The sequence below is a fragment of the Carassius auratus genome, unplaced genomic scaffold, assembly GCF_003368295.1.
Source record: "Carassius auratus strain Wakin unplaced genomic scaffold, ASM336829v1 scaf_tig00001420, whole genome shotgun sequence".
NCBI lineage: Eukaryota > Metazoa > Chordata > Actinopteri > Cypriniformes > Cyprinidae > Carassius > Carassius auratus.
Genome location: NW_020523359.1, coordinates 13,950 through 29,661, shown reverse-complemented (window position 1 = coordinate 29,661; position 15,712 = coordinate 13,950). Strand labels below are relative to the sequence as shown.

At 39.4% G+C, this 15,712-nt stretch overlaps 1 protein-coding gene across 2 annotated transcripts; it reads left to right on the top strand.

Moving 5' to 3' along the window:
• The first annotated feature begins 2,998 nt into the window (after window positions 1-2,998).
• LOC113069327 (protein FAM135A-like) lies at window positions 2,999-15,712 on the top strand. 2 transcript variants are annotated; one of them, XM_026242330.1, is made up of 18 exons: window positions 2,999-3,108; window positions 3,963-4,102; window positions 4,213-4,283; window positions 4,452-4,625; window positions 4,875-5,001; window positions 5,529-5,682; window positions 7,059-7,108; window positions 7,814-7,972; window positions 8,603-8,676; window positions 8,774-8,928; window positions 9,056-10,802; window positions 12,559-12,719; window positions 12,814-12,905; window positions 13,062-13,159; window positions 13,340-13,491; window positions 13,598-13,708; window positions 13,791-13,904; window positions 14,132-15,712. In XM_026242330.1, the coding sequence occupies exons 1-18, from the start codon at window positions 3,051-3,053 to the stop codon at window positions 14,335-14,337; spliced, it is 3,843 nt and encodes a 1,280-aa protein (XP_026098115.1). In that variant the 5' UTR covers window positions 2,999-3,050; the 3' UTR covers window positions 14,338-15,712. The 2 variants fall into 2 exon arrangements, with proteins under 2 accessions (XP_026098115.1, XP_026098116.1); XM_026242331.1 differs by lacking the exons at window positions 2,999-3,108; window positions 3,963-4,102; window positions 4,213-4,283; ... (1 more) ...; window positions 4,875-5,001; window positions 5,529-5,682 and adding an exon at window positions 6,190-6,655.

Sequence of the window (15,712 nt, the reverse complement as noted above, 5' to 3'; positions counted from 1 at the left end):
TGGCAATTGGAATATGTACAATATGGTGCAGTATAAAGGTACTGTGGCTTGCTTGGTGAAATTTCATGGGCAAAGTCCAGTCATTTCGATATCTGCATATGTGAGGTTGAGAATATTGTATGAAGGAAAACAGTTCCCCATCCAGATTTCAATTGTGTGTTGCAAATTGGTGACTAGAATTCGCCAGTGACCCTTTAATTTGTCAACTTGATAATGATAACCTTTAAGTCTTAACCTGTTTGTTGTAAGTGATATGAGCGAATCAAAGACATTCTGGTGCAGGATGGTTGGCTTTGGGTAAGCAGTTTCAAGCAATTAAGGATGCACTTATGTATGAGCTTCACTAATGTATTAGATCATCTAGACAAACTGAATGCATATTCATATTTAATGTGAGGATGACATGACAAATTGAGGGTAACTGCAGATAGTGCCAAAGAACTGAAATGACCCAGCATGCTATTCAGGTATTTCCTAAACCTAATCTCTCCTAGTCTTATGCTAAGCTTTGAAACATGGGCATTTCAACACACAAGAGCCTAATGGCCCATTCTTGTAACGTGATCTCTAGAGGCTATTGTTCACTATGAAAAGCCACAGTTTTATTCAGCACGGGGTAAGAGTTAAGTCACAATGATATATACAGTTCTTTTTGCTGGATATCCAAAGCAAAAATTTGTTATTTGTTATAAAAATAGTTTAAAGGATAGTTAACCAAAAATAAAAATAGTCATCATTTGCTTACCGTCCTTTCATTCCAAACTTGTATGACTTTCTTTTATGTTCTGAAGAAAAAAAAAGATATTTTGTAGATTGTTGATACCCAAACAGTCTCAGTTCCCATTTCCTTCCATTAGATGGAAAAAAAAAATATTATATGGTCAGTGGGAATCAAAAATGTTTGATTACCGACATTATTTAAAATACAGGTGAGTAAATGATAACAGAATTTTCATTCTTAGGTGAACTATCTCTTTAAGTTAGTCATAAGTTTATGTAGCATCACACTTTCTATGTCGCAATGTAAATGTCTAAAGAGTCCATTTTCAGAGCAAAGGAAGAAACTCTATAATGTGTTTATTGTCATTGCCTCAGTAGGGTTGTTTGGTGTCAACACAGCAGTTTGCAAGCTCAGGTTAACATTCCACATCTGCTGACATTGTCGCTGTGGGTCTAACTAAAAACAGCAAGCCATTGGGTTTGCTCAGTTGTTTGACAGGAAGCATAATGCAACCGTCATTCTCCTCTTCAGCTCCTGCAAGGGACTGGTTGTTTGTTCCTGTTCTCAGATCTGTTTTCCGGCCAGTTGGTTATATTCTTACCTATCTCCTCGCTTCCACATAAGTGCCTCTGTGTGCTTTTGGTGTCATGATATTATTATCAGAAGGATAATTGCAGCTCTATTTTGGTTGCCTGAACTTCCTCTTTAATTGCAAATGCATGGGAAGATGGAGAACAGGAAATAAACACGAGCTGTGTGGATACAAGCCACGTTCAGGAGCTTTCTGATATGCTCCGTGTGTCCCGATTATTCAACCGAGCTCTGATGAGTAGAAATGAGGAACTGAGAGGGTGTGAGATGTATTTGACAGTCATAGTGGCTTTTTCCATTCTAAGAACCACAGAAAGAAGAAAAGCTGACCGGTTTCTTTTAAAGGGGGGGTGAAATGCTATTTCATGCATACTGAGTTTTTTACACTGTTAAAGAGTTGGATTCCCATGCTAAACATGGACAAAGTTTCAAAAATTAAGTTGTACGTTTGAAGGAGTATTTTTGTTCCAAAAAAAAACCTCTTCCGGTTTTTCACAAGTTTCGGAAAGTTTTTTTCGAGTATGGCTCAGTGTGACGTTAGATGGAGCGGAATTTCCCTATATGGGTCTTAAGGGCACGTCTGCCGGAAGAGCGCGCGCTCCCGTATAGCAGAGCACTGAGAGGCTGAGCACAGCCTGATCAGAGCGAGAGCGTCGCGAAAAGTCACAAAAGAAGTGTGTTTTGGTTGCCAGGGCAAGACAACCCTGCACAGATTACCAAAAGAGAAACAGCATTAAGGGACCAGTGGATGGAGTTTATTTTTACAGAGCATCAACGGAGTTGTGCAAGTGTTTTTGTTTGTTCCCTGCATTTCGGATTGCACATCGCTTATTTCTTAAGGATAATGCAGTCCCAACGAAAAAGGGTCACGCTCGTGTGTTGGAACCGCATGCGGTGAGTAAAACTGCTTCAAATATCTCTGTGTTGTTAACTTCGCTATCAGCGCGTAAGCACATCAAGTAAACAACATGCGATGTTGTCATCAAACTGCACTTTCCACATGTACAGCCTAAAAAAAAAAAAAAAAAAAAAACGACGACATAAAGTGGAACTTAGTCATTTTCCAAAACCGCTAAGCAAATATATACAGTTTCAGTACATACCACATAGAGACGTCGTTGCTGATGCTGCTCTTGTTAAATTTCAGCCTCTGGATCTGTGTCACAGCTTCCAAACGCTCTCAACACAAAAGCCTACTGGCGCTCGTGATTCTTTAGCTCTGCCCACACTTCACGCCTCTAGGCGCTCGTGTTTTTCCGGGAAAAATCGGTACAGACTATCTTTCTCTTATAAATATATTTATGAAGGATGCAGTACTACTCTATAGGTACTCAAGATTAACAGGATATTGAGTGAAAACGAGCATTTCACCCCCCCTTTAAAATACAATGCAGAAACAATTTGGTTTCAAGAGGTTTGTTTGTGTTATTGGTTCATAAACTGCACTTTTCTGTTGAAAACTGTATCAGTATTTTCTGTATTTAATATATTCAGAGTCTGACAGTCTTTCTTTTTTTTTTTTGCATCACTAAATCATTCAAGGCATCAAAAAAGGGTATTTTAGATCTGCATTTCAGTCCATAATAAAATCTAGTATTTAATTTTGTGTTTTTTAATAGTTAAAAAGTAGGTATACATTTTTAAACATGTATAATGCTTTGCTTGAATTCTTAAGCTTATTTTGAACACTCTTTGTTTTCTTGCATGTGGTGACAGGTTTTATCAGATCCGAGCCAGTATGAAAGTGCCCCCACGGATCCCGCAGAGGGTGGAAGCCAGTCTGCTGCATCCCACAGGTAAAATCACTCATCCATCTCAAACGAACATGTCATGTCAAGATGCCATAGAAATATAAATCAAGGGACCAAAAAAACATTAAGCTAGAAACTATGCTGCTAGCAGTTTGCAATGTCAGTCTTAGTTTTAATGTATGTATGTGTTCTGGATCATTGTTTGGTCAATTAGATTTTTACTTATGTCTCATTTCATTTTGCCATTAATGTGAGTGTGCTGAATCTGCATTACTAAAGACAAATAAAATGTGTCAGCCAGGTAAATTATTAGTTTTACCTCCTTAGAGGTTTCTTCAGGCTGTGTATTTCAAAAGAATGCAGATTATCTTCAGTTATGAGAGATAATCATCTTACTCACAAATTTAGCCTACGGCTCTCTTAATATTACATCAACATTCACCTCAGGGCCTACAGTGTTTGACAGTGGGTTGAAAGAATCTTTGCCTGCACTTTAACAGACTCTGTGTTTGAGTTTGTAATGTCTTTCCCTGTGTTGAGAAGCTTTATTATCTGTCCAGGGATTTCTCGTAGAAGTATCAGGGCAGTCTGTATGATGGATGTTTGTTTAAATTTTATCTATTAGCTTTACATTTGAAAAGAATGTTGGTTCACATTGATAACAGTTAGATGCAAGATGCACAAACACATTGTTGGTGCACTTTTTCGCACTATGCGAGAAATACAACAAGGCGGAAAGATTTTCTGAGAACAGAACAATTTAAATTTTAAGGAATAACAGCAGTTATTTCCATTCAATCATTGTGCGGGTTAATTGATTTTATATAGTTTTACATGGAAGAGTAGCACCTGTATTTCTGTGCTTTGTAATGCCCTTCTAATATGTTATCATCCCACAGGTTCAGATCTGGCTTTCCCAGCATCAGTTCAAGATGATGTGGTCTGCAGCAAAACCTTTCAGATCCTTTATAAAAACGAGGAAATTGTAGTCAACGATGTCCTCGTATTCAAAGTGATGATGCTGCTAGATGCAAAGAGGGTGAGCCAATCTCATGACTCAAACAACATGCACACTAAGGGTTCAGTGATAAAATCTGCCTCTGTATGCATCACTAGCGATGGTGGTGATAGTATTTTCTTCCCCTGCAGGTGGAAGAGACCTTAAATGAAATGGACTTTCAGATGTCGTTGGACCTGTTCTTCACCGATGGCGACTACTCGTATGTAGAAGAATAACTGAATGTTTTTTTTATAGAGATTATCCTATAACATTTAATGAAGATTTTGCTATAGCTCATATTTAGAGTTTGGGATTTGAACAAACAAAAACTATTACCTAAAACAGTTGTTTCACATGATTCACAGTGTTTGTATTTGTCTGGGTTCAGGCCCGAGGACCAGAGTCCTCTCCAGAGCATCAGCAGTCGAATGCTGCATTTGCACTTTAGCCTTCACAGAGGCATCCATCAGCACGTCAACGTCATGTTTGACTATTTCCATCTGTCTGTCATCTCTGCCACTATCCACGCATCACTGGTGGCTCTGCATCAACCTCTAATCAGGTCAGAAGTACACTGAGAACTGGACATACTGAACATAATAGTCATTTTGAATATGTCACATGCGAAGACAGTAGATTGAGTTCTATAGAGTTGTGAGATGTGCTTCTCAGGACAGACAAACACATAAAAAGCCTTTACAATAAAGGGGCAAATACATTCAAATGGTGCAAATTATCAAAATTGTGCTTTTATTTTAAAAGCAGCAGAAATGTGTGTACTGTATTTGACTGTCCGTGTTTGTCCCCTCAGTTTCCCACGGCCAGTCAAAAGCACCTGGCTGAATCGGAATGCTCCGGCACAAAGCAAAGACTCTCTCATCCCAACGCTGGAGTGTGTGGTGTTCAGTAACACCTACGTCAAGCAGCTGTCCCCAGATGTAAGAATACATGCACACACACACACACACAAATATCCTTACTAAAACCAGTACAACATCTAATGTGCAAGAGAGCTAAAATGTCTACACACATAAATAATAGGTATGCTCTCTATTTAGTGTTTTTATTTTTTTTAGCTAAATGACTAATGTGTATTTTTCATTTTATTACAGTTAGTCTAAAACACTTTGCTGACATTGCATCTGCTAAGCAAAGTACAGACGCAGTGATTTTCTCATACCAGTGAGAGCTTTAAATCTGTCCGTAAATACACATCATGTAACTGAAAGGCTTGAGCTGTTACTGTAAATGAGATGATGTAACATTTGCATTACAGAAATTCCATTGGACCATAGTGAGCTCTAGAGTTCACTTTTATAGCTTTATTAAATACAAAACTTTTCTCGAATGTAAAAGATTCTATCACTGAGGGGAATTGGTTATTATGAAAGTGCAAAAACTCTTAATGCTCTTGCAGTTCACACAACGTTCAGTGATGCATTAAGATCCCTTTCGTGATTTGCAGGGCAAAACCTTCCTGGTATCGGATCAGTGCCTACAGCATGCCTTCAGCCTTCACCAGAACATGTGTGCCAACTTGCTGCGTGCATATCAGGGTCTGTTCTGCTATTTAACCTCCCTGACCAAGAATCTGCCCGCATCTCAGCGCATAGAGCTAGGTATGTAGTCCATCAGGGCTGAAAAAAATAAAAGTCTTGTTTCCAAATGAGTTGGAAGGCTAAAATTATTTATTTTTACACTGCACTTCAATTATTGACCCTGTATAAAGCATTTTTGTAGCTGATTGTTTTGCTTAAATTAGTTTTGAAGGGTGTCGTTTTAAAAAAAAAATGCAGCCTTGGTGAGCATTAAAAAATGTCCACAAATGACCAAAAGACTACAGGAAATTGGTGTGGAGAATTTAGGGAGAATATTTAGAAGATCTTATTAGGGCGAAAAATAGTTTTTGAATTTTTGCGAATTTTGTGATTTATTTTCTTTCAAATTATATGTGATTGTTGATTACATTTAAAAATGTATATATTTATGTTTTATGTTATTTTGTTATATATTTTTTCATAATATATATATTTTTGCATATTTCCTTCCTCATTCTGTTATATATATTTGTTTTTACTGTAAATGCATTGGCTCATTTGCTTTCACATATTAATATATATGTTTTTATATTATCATAGCCCATCAGATCACTGAATACTCACTCACACTAATCCACTCATTCACTTGAATAACTTTTTAGAGACTTTTGGAGACCTGCTGTTATTTACCTGCATATTGTATGCCTCGTTCTTATGTATAGTATGTATCAGCATGCGGATGCTTTTATCTCCTGTTTTTGTGTGTTTGCACCTCAGAACTAGTCTTTAATACGACTTTCCCTCCAGAACTTTCGCTGTAAGCCCTCACTTACTCATTCAAAGCTAAACTACTCACCCCTTGCTGCTTCTGACAGTGACTGAACTTGCATGTATTTGAGGGTTCATTTTGAGCTCAAACAGCTAAAGGTGAGAGTGAAAGTTTTAAACGTGCCTATATGTGCAATCCCACCACTAGCCAAGCCCAGCATGCAGGTCCTTTATGAACGAGTTCTCAGAAGACCTTACCCTCGAGGCCAAAGTCACGTCTACATAGGTATGTCCCTTCAAAACCGACCCTCAAAATAGCTCCACATACCTCTTGCCTTTCATTCGTGACTTTTTTTTTTTTTTTTTTTAGCTCTCTTTCTTTCTTTCTTCCGTTTCCCCTAACGTGGATGTTTGTCAATGGCAAGTGTCCTTCAGTGAGGGACCTTTTAGATCAACTTAGTCCTACTTTCCTTTAGTAGTATCTCAGGTTGACTTGGGATCAGTCTTATTGCTTGAAATTTGCTGGTATTCTGTGTCCTCTGACTCCTACTTCCTGTGCTGTTGATCCTCTAGATCCCTCTCATGTGCTGTCAATCACAGGCTCTTCAGACAGACCCTTCTCTCTCATTCACTCTATGCTGCTCCTGTTGGAACAATATTTGAACTTCTCTTTTCTTTTCTTTCATTAGAGGAACTTGATGTGGAGGCCCGGCTTGATGAGCTTTGTGAACAAGTCAAGGTATGTCATAGTTGAAAATCATTTAATGCAAAAGAAATGGAAAAAAACTGAGCAGGATGTGTCCCAAACAAGTAAACACAAACTTTATTAGAGGGTGCTTTTACCGTCTGGCAACATCTGAAAAAAACGGGATTTTGTTATTTTTCCTTTTTTTATCAGTGATGCAACATGGTCATATATAAGTTGTTATTATCCAAAAGTTTGGAAAGTGAATAATCCAATAAGAGTTTAATCATTTATTTCTTTTATAATATGTTCTATTTTACATGTTTTGTGAAGATGTTTTTTGTTTAGAAAAATATTTCTTTACATTTATTTTACCTGAAGTATTAAATAATCTAAAGTGTGTGTGTGTGTGTGTGTGTGTGTGTGTGTGTGTGTGTGTGTGTTTTTTTATCAATTCCAGACATATCATGAACTTATTGTGAATAATGTGTTTTGGTTATGCATCACATTTTTTAAAGTGTTTAATTCACTGAATTATTCAAGTAGTGAATAATGACTTATTCAGGTCATTACAGCTTGGTTATTTAATGTACAAAGGACACATGTAGCCGCAACGCGTAGATGTACCTCTCACCAAAAGAGTTTTAACGTATGAAGCCAGTGATGCAATAAAGGCTTTTTTACTTTTCACTATACATTTCGAGTGCCTTGGAGTTCTAGTTCTTAAATATATGGCTCTTTGTGTATGTGATCTTGTAGCAGAGGGGAGAGAGCCCAGATGAGTTGGCTGAACTGGTGAACATGAATTTGGCGCAGCTATGCTCTCTGCTCATGGCATTGTGGGGGAATTTCCTGGAAGTGGTGTCCCTGAATGAGCGTGTCTCTGAGCTGTTGGCTCAGGAGCACCATACATTACGGGTGAGTTCTCTGAGATTTCTTATTACCATTGCAAATTCTACTTGCATACTTTAATCGGAGCAGCACGCGAGCGTCAAGCAGGAGCATCATGTGAGCAGCACTGAAGTGATGATTTTGGGACCTAATCTATATTTGCTGCTCAAGTTCAATTAAAGTGATCGCGCACTGTTGATGGACAAAATAAATGTGATTTCACACAAAAAAGTGCTAAAAATGCACAGAATAAGCGACGTAAGCAGCACGTTCTATATCAAAATCTGACTGAAAAGACATGATCAGAGCTGTTTTTATTGTTTACCATTTACATATGTATCAACAAACAAACTTTCAAGTTTGTAACTGACCAACTTCTAAAACAAATGTATAGTTATCTCTGTAAAGAAATGTGTAGCTTTGGAGCAGTTACTGTGATGCTGTACACGTGTTTCCTGTGTGAATACTCTCACTGGTCTGCAGCTGCAGTGAAGATGAAGTTACACTGACGCAAATCTCAAGCTTTAGTTGTGAAACGGGCACTACATTCTGACACATTTTGTAATGCAAAGATACATGAAATTGATGCTGCATAGTTGGAGGTGTTTGTGCATAGTATATTTCTGGCTTTATGTATGTTGTATTTATAATTTTTAGGTGCAAAGATTTGCAGAAGCTTTCTTTTGTCTTGAACACCCAAGACAGAGTGCACTAGCCTACCAGGAACTACAGTACGTCTTAAAATATAATTTCTGTGATGTAGTTATTTTGCGCACAGAAAAGATGTGAATACTCATTATAATTCAAATGAACTACTTAATTTAACAGTGCTCACAGTCACCAGCAGATGACCACAGCTATTAAGAACTCCTCCTACTTCTTGTCCTTGCCACCACTTCCTGTTGAATGTGCAGATCTTGATGGTGATGTGAACTCCCTACCAATCATCTTTGAGGACAGATATTTGGAATCGGTTACCGAAGGTGTGTATAACGGCTCCTCATCTTTGATTATCATTTTATCCATCAGCTCATATAAAAAAGATTTGTTCCAGCCTTTGGATAAATAGTCTGTTAAATGACTACTTACCATATTTTTTCTACCCTGAAGATCGCGATGGTCCATGGCTTGGTCTCCACAACAACAGGAGTGGCTCTGTGTCCACTAAAGCAGACAGGTCCAACTCAAAGGACTCTATTGCTAGTGGATTGGGAGGCCTTGGTCCGTACCCAGATAAGCAGCAAACTGCCCTCGCCACGGCTTGGCCTGAGCAAAATGAGCCTCCCCTCAAATCCAAAGCCAAATCTATCAAGCTGAAGAAGAACGCCAAGACTGAAAATTCAAAGAAGCTGATCAGGCAAAGCTCCAAAGACTCAGTGATCCTCACAGGCTACAAGAACTTGAAGGTTCCTCATGGTGAACCAACCACCAAGTCCAAAGAAGTAGACACTCAGTGCACTCCAAAAGGCGAGCTCGATGACATAGGCAAATACATCTTCCAGAATGAAACTGCAACCACACATTGTGCTCCAAATACAAGTGACATTCAAGGCAACGTCGGTATCCAGAGCGACAGCTTTTCCAATCTTTTGAGTTTGCAAATGCAGGCTAGGCCCCAGGCTGGTACTGGAGCAGAAGCCACACAAAGCGCAGCTGCCAGAATTGATTTGACACATCCACCTGCTGGGCTCAGACATATAGATGTAAAGCCGAGCGACAAGGACCCCTACCAGGGTGAAAAGGTCACCATTCTCTTACCGCACCACTCGGATCCAACCGCCAAGACGGATGTTCCAGAGTTCAAGAGTCGAGTTGGGGACGGTGCCATGTTCATCGGAGCTTGTGGAGCTGTGTTGAGGAGTGATTGTGTTCCTCATGGCTCCTCCAGGCTCTCAGACTCAGGAATCGAAAGCGAGCCCAGCTCTGCAACACAGCTAGCCCCATTCTCTCCTTCTCCTTTTGCTTCTACTAGCCTGGAGCCGCCAACAGAGCCGATTCTACCAAGTGCCCACCAGAGACCATCTCCTCTTAGCCCTGCCTCCAGGGGAGCCACAGCATTAGAGGGTGTGAATCCAGAGAGCACCAGCGGCATTAGTGGAGTCCAGTCTTCCCTCACCTCCATTAATTCACTCCCCTCGGATGATGAGGTGGAGACGGAGGTCACTAGCAGAAAGTCCAGCATCCTGGTGCAGGAACAGAGCCTCATATTTTCAGGAGAATCTCACAACCTCGTGTTATCGAGCTCTAGAGTTTTGACTCCACAAAAAGCTTCCATCAGTCAAGGAGATGAGGACTCTGCTACCCAGTCCCGCTGTGAAAATAATGCTCCTGACAGGCCGTCAGGAGCTAGTGGGACCGATCTTCCAGGTGGTGCAGCTTCAGGGCCAGAAGCATGTAGTGAGCCTCAGACGACTGCCCAATCCAGTACATCGGTCACCAGCAGCACGGACCTGGTGAAGAAAGGCTTTGTGGAGAACTACTTTGGCTCACGTTCCAGCACTGATATATCTGAGATCAGCCCACTGGAGACTGCAGCTGTAACGCTGGGGATCCAGACTTGCACAAATGCTCCTGACAAAGAGGATGAAGAGGAGGAGCAGGATCATGAGATGATTGAGAACGGTTTCTACGAGGAGACCGATGGGTTGGTTTATGTTAATGGACTCCCAGAGGAGGAAGGAAGGTGTGAGGATGGGGGAGCAGAGGGAAAGACCCTTTTTTATAATCAACTGGGATTGGAACAGCTCCAGGAAACCTACACCCCCTCAGCCAGCCTGCAGACACTGCCTCCTGGACCAGCACCATCCAGCAATGACCTCTGCTGGTACAAGATCGCTCCCACTGCTCAGATGACAGCGTGAGTTTTCTTTTTTCCCTTCCTTTTTGAAGTTTGTCATGCATGGGAAATGAAAAAGAAAATATTGCCATTTGTTTTTCCACTGCGAGACAAATTTTCAGGATTGTTTGATGAATAAAGGTTCAAAGGGACTGCATTTTTAAATTAAAAACTTTAACTTTATTTTTTAACATTAATGTTATAAATGTCTTAAATGTCACTTTTGATTACATTAATGCATCCTTACTGAAAAAATATATATAGTTCTCGCATAGCCAGACCTTCAGACTGAAGGTCTTGAATTCATGGCAGCTTTCATTGGCCAAGGGCTGCCTATGAGGCCGGTGACATACTGGCTGCATGGCGTGAGCGCCGCGTGTCTGAAGCGTCCCAGAAGCGTGGCGGATTCTGTGTCTTTACACACCAGAAGCGTGCCTGACGCGGCGCTGGCGCGCTGCTGCTGTAGAGGGAGACCGTTGACAGACCAGGCTCATGTCTTCATTACAACAATATATACTTTTTTTTTACAGACCTACACCTACGCCTACTGATAAAGGACACTGTCAAAAGTATTGACGGCGAAATAGATTATGTTTGACGGGTGCAATATTTGAAAATCGATAATTATTATTATTATTTTTTTTTACATTTATATCTGAATTTATGTCAACCTATAGACTTTCAAATATCAAAATATCAGGAATTCATATGTATTTGTGTACAAAATGACATTTAAACACATTTTCCTATTATATTTTGCCTGGAAAAGCTTCCAACACGCGCGCGTGTCGCGGTAAAAATAGGCGTCGGTTCTATTTCTAGCAAGCAAGCGTTTTGCCGCGCGGCTCGAGCCGCGCCTGAGACGCGCGTCTCACGCAGGCGGTCTGTATGCTCTAACCTGTTAACATGGGAGCCGCCACGCGGCTGAGACGCTTGCGCCACGCATCCAGTGTGTCACCGGCCTGAGGCTTTTTGACCGACATGTGCAACAACCAATTACAGTTTGTTTCATTCATCGTCACATTTCGAGTCATGGAAATACCATATCGGTGTGTAAAGATCTAGAACGTATTTTAAAGATGCTATGCTTTGAACTTTAAATATTTCACATACTTTTGAAACTTCAGTGTTTAGCTGATCCTGATAAGCGCTCATCGTCACCGTTGTAAATACGGCGGCTTTCTTCTTTCGTGAGAGGGTTTGGCGTCACAGTATCTTTGTTTCCAGGCATAACGTTACAGAATGTGGCACATGTCTCGGGGAAATCCTTTTAGAATTCAACCGTAACGACTTCGACACTTCTGAAGTGTTTCCACTTTTGTGTCCTATATGCATCAGACGTTTAGCAAACGGTCCATGGCTGAGACTACACTCTGTCTATTATATTGATGTTCATATTCATTTTAATGTGAAACAACAGCCATATAGCTTTAGGGATTGTTTAGGCTACTCCCCCAGGTAATGGCATCTTTTATTAAAATTTTTCTAAATATTTTGCAGTAATTTAATGCAAATTAATATAATAAATGTTACTTCAATAATGGCAAATAACAGTAGATTTAAAAGATATTGCAAATGCTGTTTCACGTTGCGTTTAAGTTTGGATCCTGTTACTACATTAAGACATTGTTAGAACTATATTAAAGAAAGCAGCATTAAAAGCTTAATTTTGCTTATGCATAATACATTGAAACTGCACATTGTAGATACAAGAACAAATACTTGAGAGTAGATTCCGGTTTTGTCTCACATTTTGAATGTGTCTTTGAATCTTTAGGTTTGCCCAAGCAAAAGAGGATTTGAAGCAACTTAATTTACCAGGCTTCCTGTACAGTGAGGTGGCAGATCTGGCGTCCACTGTGCCATATTTCAGCATGGACGAGGATGAAAACTGTGACGAGGGCATACATCTAATAGTGTGTGTACATGGTCTGGATGGTAAGCATCTCTAGATATCGGTATATACTATTTATAACTGAGTCCCGATCTACAGATTCAGATTATTTTATAACGATTAAAACGATTTCTTTAGGTAACAGTGCAGATCTGCGTCTAGTGAAGACTTATCTGGAGCTCGGTTTGCCTGGAGCTCGTATAGATTTCCTTATGTCAGAACGCAATCAGGTAAGCTGCAGAACAGTCCCATGAACAAGCACTGGGTTTAGGGCACTTTCTAGAATTAATGAAGTGTGTGTGTGTGTACTGTATGTATGAAGTATATGTAAAATCACTGATAAAGAGTTGATAAATGATAAAAACCAATTTCTTTGGTTATTCAAGAATGACACATTTGCTGATTTTGAGTCCATGACTGACAGACTTTTGGACGAAATTGTGCAGTACATACAAATCTACAACCTCACGGTTTCCAAGATAAGGTAAGACCTTTTCCTCAAACTCAAATATATGAGAAAGTAAAAAAAAGCATCACAGTATCACTCTACTAATTGAATTTTAATTTGACCTTGTTGATAAATCGGAGTTGAAAAATACGAGCTTGTCAAAGCTAAAACACATCTTGCCTCGGAATGACAGAATTGCCATGTTGTCTTTGACAGTTTTGTGGGTCATTCTCTGGGAAATCTGATTGTACGCTCAGTGCTGACGAGGCCCAGGTTTAAGTGTTATCTCAGCAGACTGCACACATTTCTATCTCTGTCTGGGCCACATCTCGGCACTCTGTACAACAGCTCAGCCCTCGTCAATACCGGTAACCCATCCGCATCAACTCAGCAGTTTTCTGAAGACAGTCATTTATGAGCTATTTCTTTTAAACCGCTTTTAGGAACCACTTTCTCATTTTTCCTCTGCGTCAGGGTTGTGGTTTATGCAGAAGTGGAAGAAATCTGGCTCTCTGCTGCAGCTGACCTGTCGCGACCACTCTGACCCACGCCAGACCTTCCTCTATAAGCTAAGCAAGAAAGCAGGTGAGTGTGACGTTATTATGCTTCCACCAAGCTGATGTTAGTTTGGGTTTCTCCGTTTCCAAACCCTCAAACTCTGTTTCAGGTCTTCAGTTCTTTAAGAACGTGGTGCTGGTGGGGTCTCTTCAGGACAGATATGTCCCCTATCACTCTGCTCGAATCGAGATGTGCAAAACAGCCTTAAAGGACAAACAGACTGGTGAGAATTAAAGGAACAGTAGTTTTAAAAACCATTTATTTACCCTCTATTTACTTAAAATGTTTAGGGTCAGGAGTTTATTTTTTATTTTTTTTTAAGCAAGGATCGAGGTCTTAGGGACAATGTCCAAGCTTTTAGTATTTTAATTGAATTTCACTGCGTCTGACAACATATTTCTCTCCTTTTCTCTCTCCTTTTTATAAATCTTTATCATCTTGTGTGATCAGGTCCCGTGTATGCTGAGATGATCGAGAACCTTCTACTTCCTGTGCTTCAGAAGAAAGACTGTACCCTGGTGCGTTACGATGTCATCCATGCGCTGCCCAACACCGCCAACTCCCTGATTGGCCGGGCAGCCCACATCGCCGTCCTGGACTCTGAGATTTTCCTGGAAAAGTTCTTCCTGGTGGCAGGGCTAAAGTTTTTTCAGTAGCCTTGCTAGACCAGAAGCAAATACCTCACTGCAAACGGATGTTTTTCTGGTTCTTTTTTTTTTTCTCACGGTTTTAAGTATGCTCTTGGAGGTAAAGCAAAATATATCAGTGTTATTTTTGTTGTCGATTTAGTTTCTATTCAAGTCGGTTGTGAATGTAGAACTTCTCTTTTGTATTTTTCATCTGGCATTTTTTTTGTAATATCATTTTAATGGTTTATTCATTTTAAAGAAAATCAAACCTCCCAAGTTTTTTGTTTGTTTGTTTGTTTTTTTCCAGTTTTATTTATGTACAACATACATTTTTACCATTCTACCTTATGCTGAACTGGAAATGTAGCTGCTAAAAAACAATGAACTATTTATTTGGGCTGGAAATCCAGGTCATTTTCATGGTAAAAACATGTTCACTTGAACGTTTTGGTATCTAAGGTTGGCTGGCATCCGAACTGCATAAAACATATTTTCTATTAAGAAAATGCCATTTGACTATACATTTTTTACAAAATTATCATTTTTATTATTTTTTTTTTATTTTTATTTACAATGTCAAAGGCTTCCTGAATCTAGACGAACGTGATTGTAGCTGAAACGAAGCAGCCTTGGACCGCGTGTAGGTTTTATACTAAGTCTCTGGTGCCCAATGCATTTTCATGCACAATCTTGACCCAGCCTGGTGTTGGGTGGAGAAAACCAACGCTTAGCATGTTAGTATATATATATTTTTAACTATTACAGGGGATACAGATAACTAATTAACAATGGGCCAAGTGTGTGGGATAGATGGTTAGTCAGTTGAAAACAGCACATATACTAGTAATCAGATCACATAGTTGTGGGAAAGTATGTTCAGTTTCCTATGAAGGAATTTGTTGATGCTTGTGTGTAAAAATACTTATAAGACATTTAAATTATCCAGTTTTTGTGTAAAGGGTTTTGTAACATGGACTCCACATTTCATTAAATGTATTCGCAATAAATGTTTTTTGTTCTTTTTTTTTTTTTTAAATAGAAGCTTTGTTTTCATGGATTACTGTATTTATTTTAAATTAAAGGAATAGTTCCAAACCTGTGGAAGCCAAGTTCCTTAATGTTAGGTAATTACAATCCCCCTTGTACGTTTATTTGTCCCGTTTTGTACGTTTTGTATCTTTCAGTTGTGACTTGATTTCAAGAGATGACTTGTGCGCTTACCGTATATCATGTTTTTGTGTGTGTGTGTGTGTGTGTGAAGTCATAGAAAAGCATTGTGTCTTAAGTTACATTGAACACTAATACAAGATAATGTAATACTTATTATACAACACACCACTTTTATGATACTTTTATTGGGTTTTTGGTCTTTCTATAAACTGTACTTGTATGTATAAAAAAA

Coding starts and splice junctions, on each gene's coding strand:
- LOC113069327 (XM_026242330.1), top strand. CDS start 3,051: ATGAAAGTGCCCCCACGGATCCCGCAGAGGGTGGAAGCCAGTCTGCTG. Junction 8,677..8,773: donor CTAGCCTACCAGGAACTACA/GTACGTCTTAAA, acceptor TTAATTTAACAG/TGCTCACAGTCACCAGCAGA. Junction 13,160..13,339: donor CTCACGGTTTCCAAGATAAG/GTAAGACCTTTT, acceptor TGTCTTTGACAG/TTTTGTGGGTCATTCTCTGG.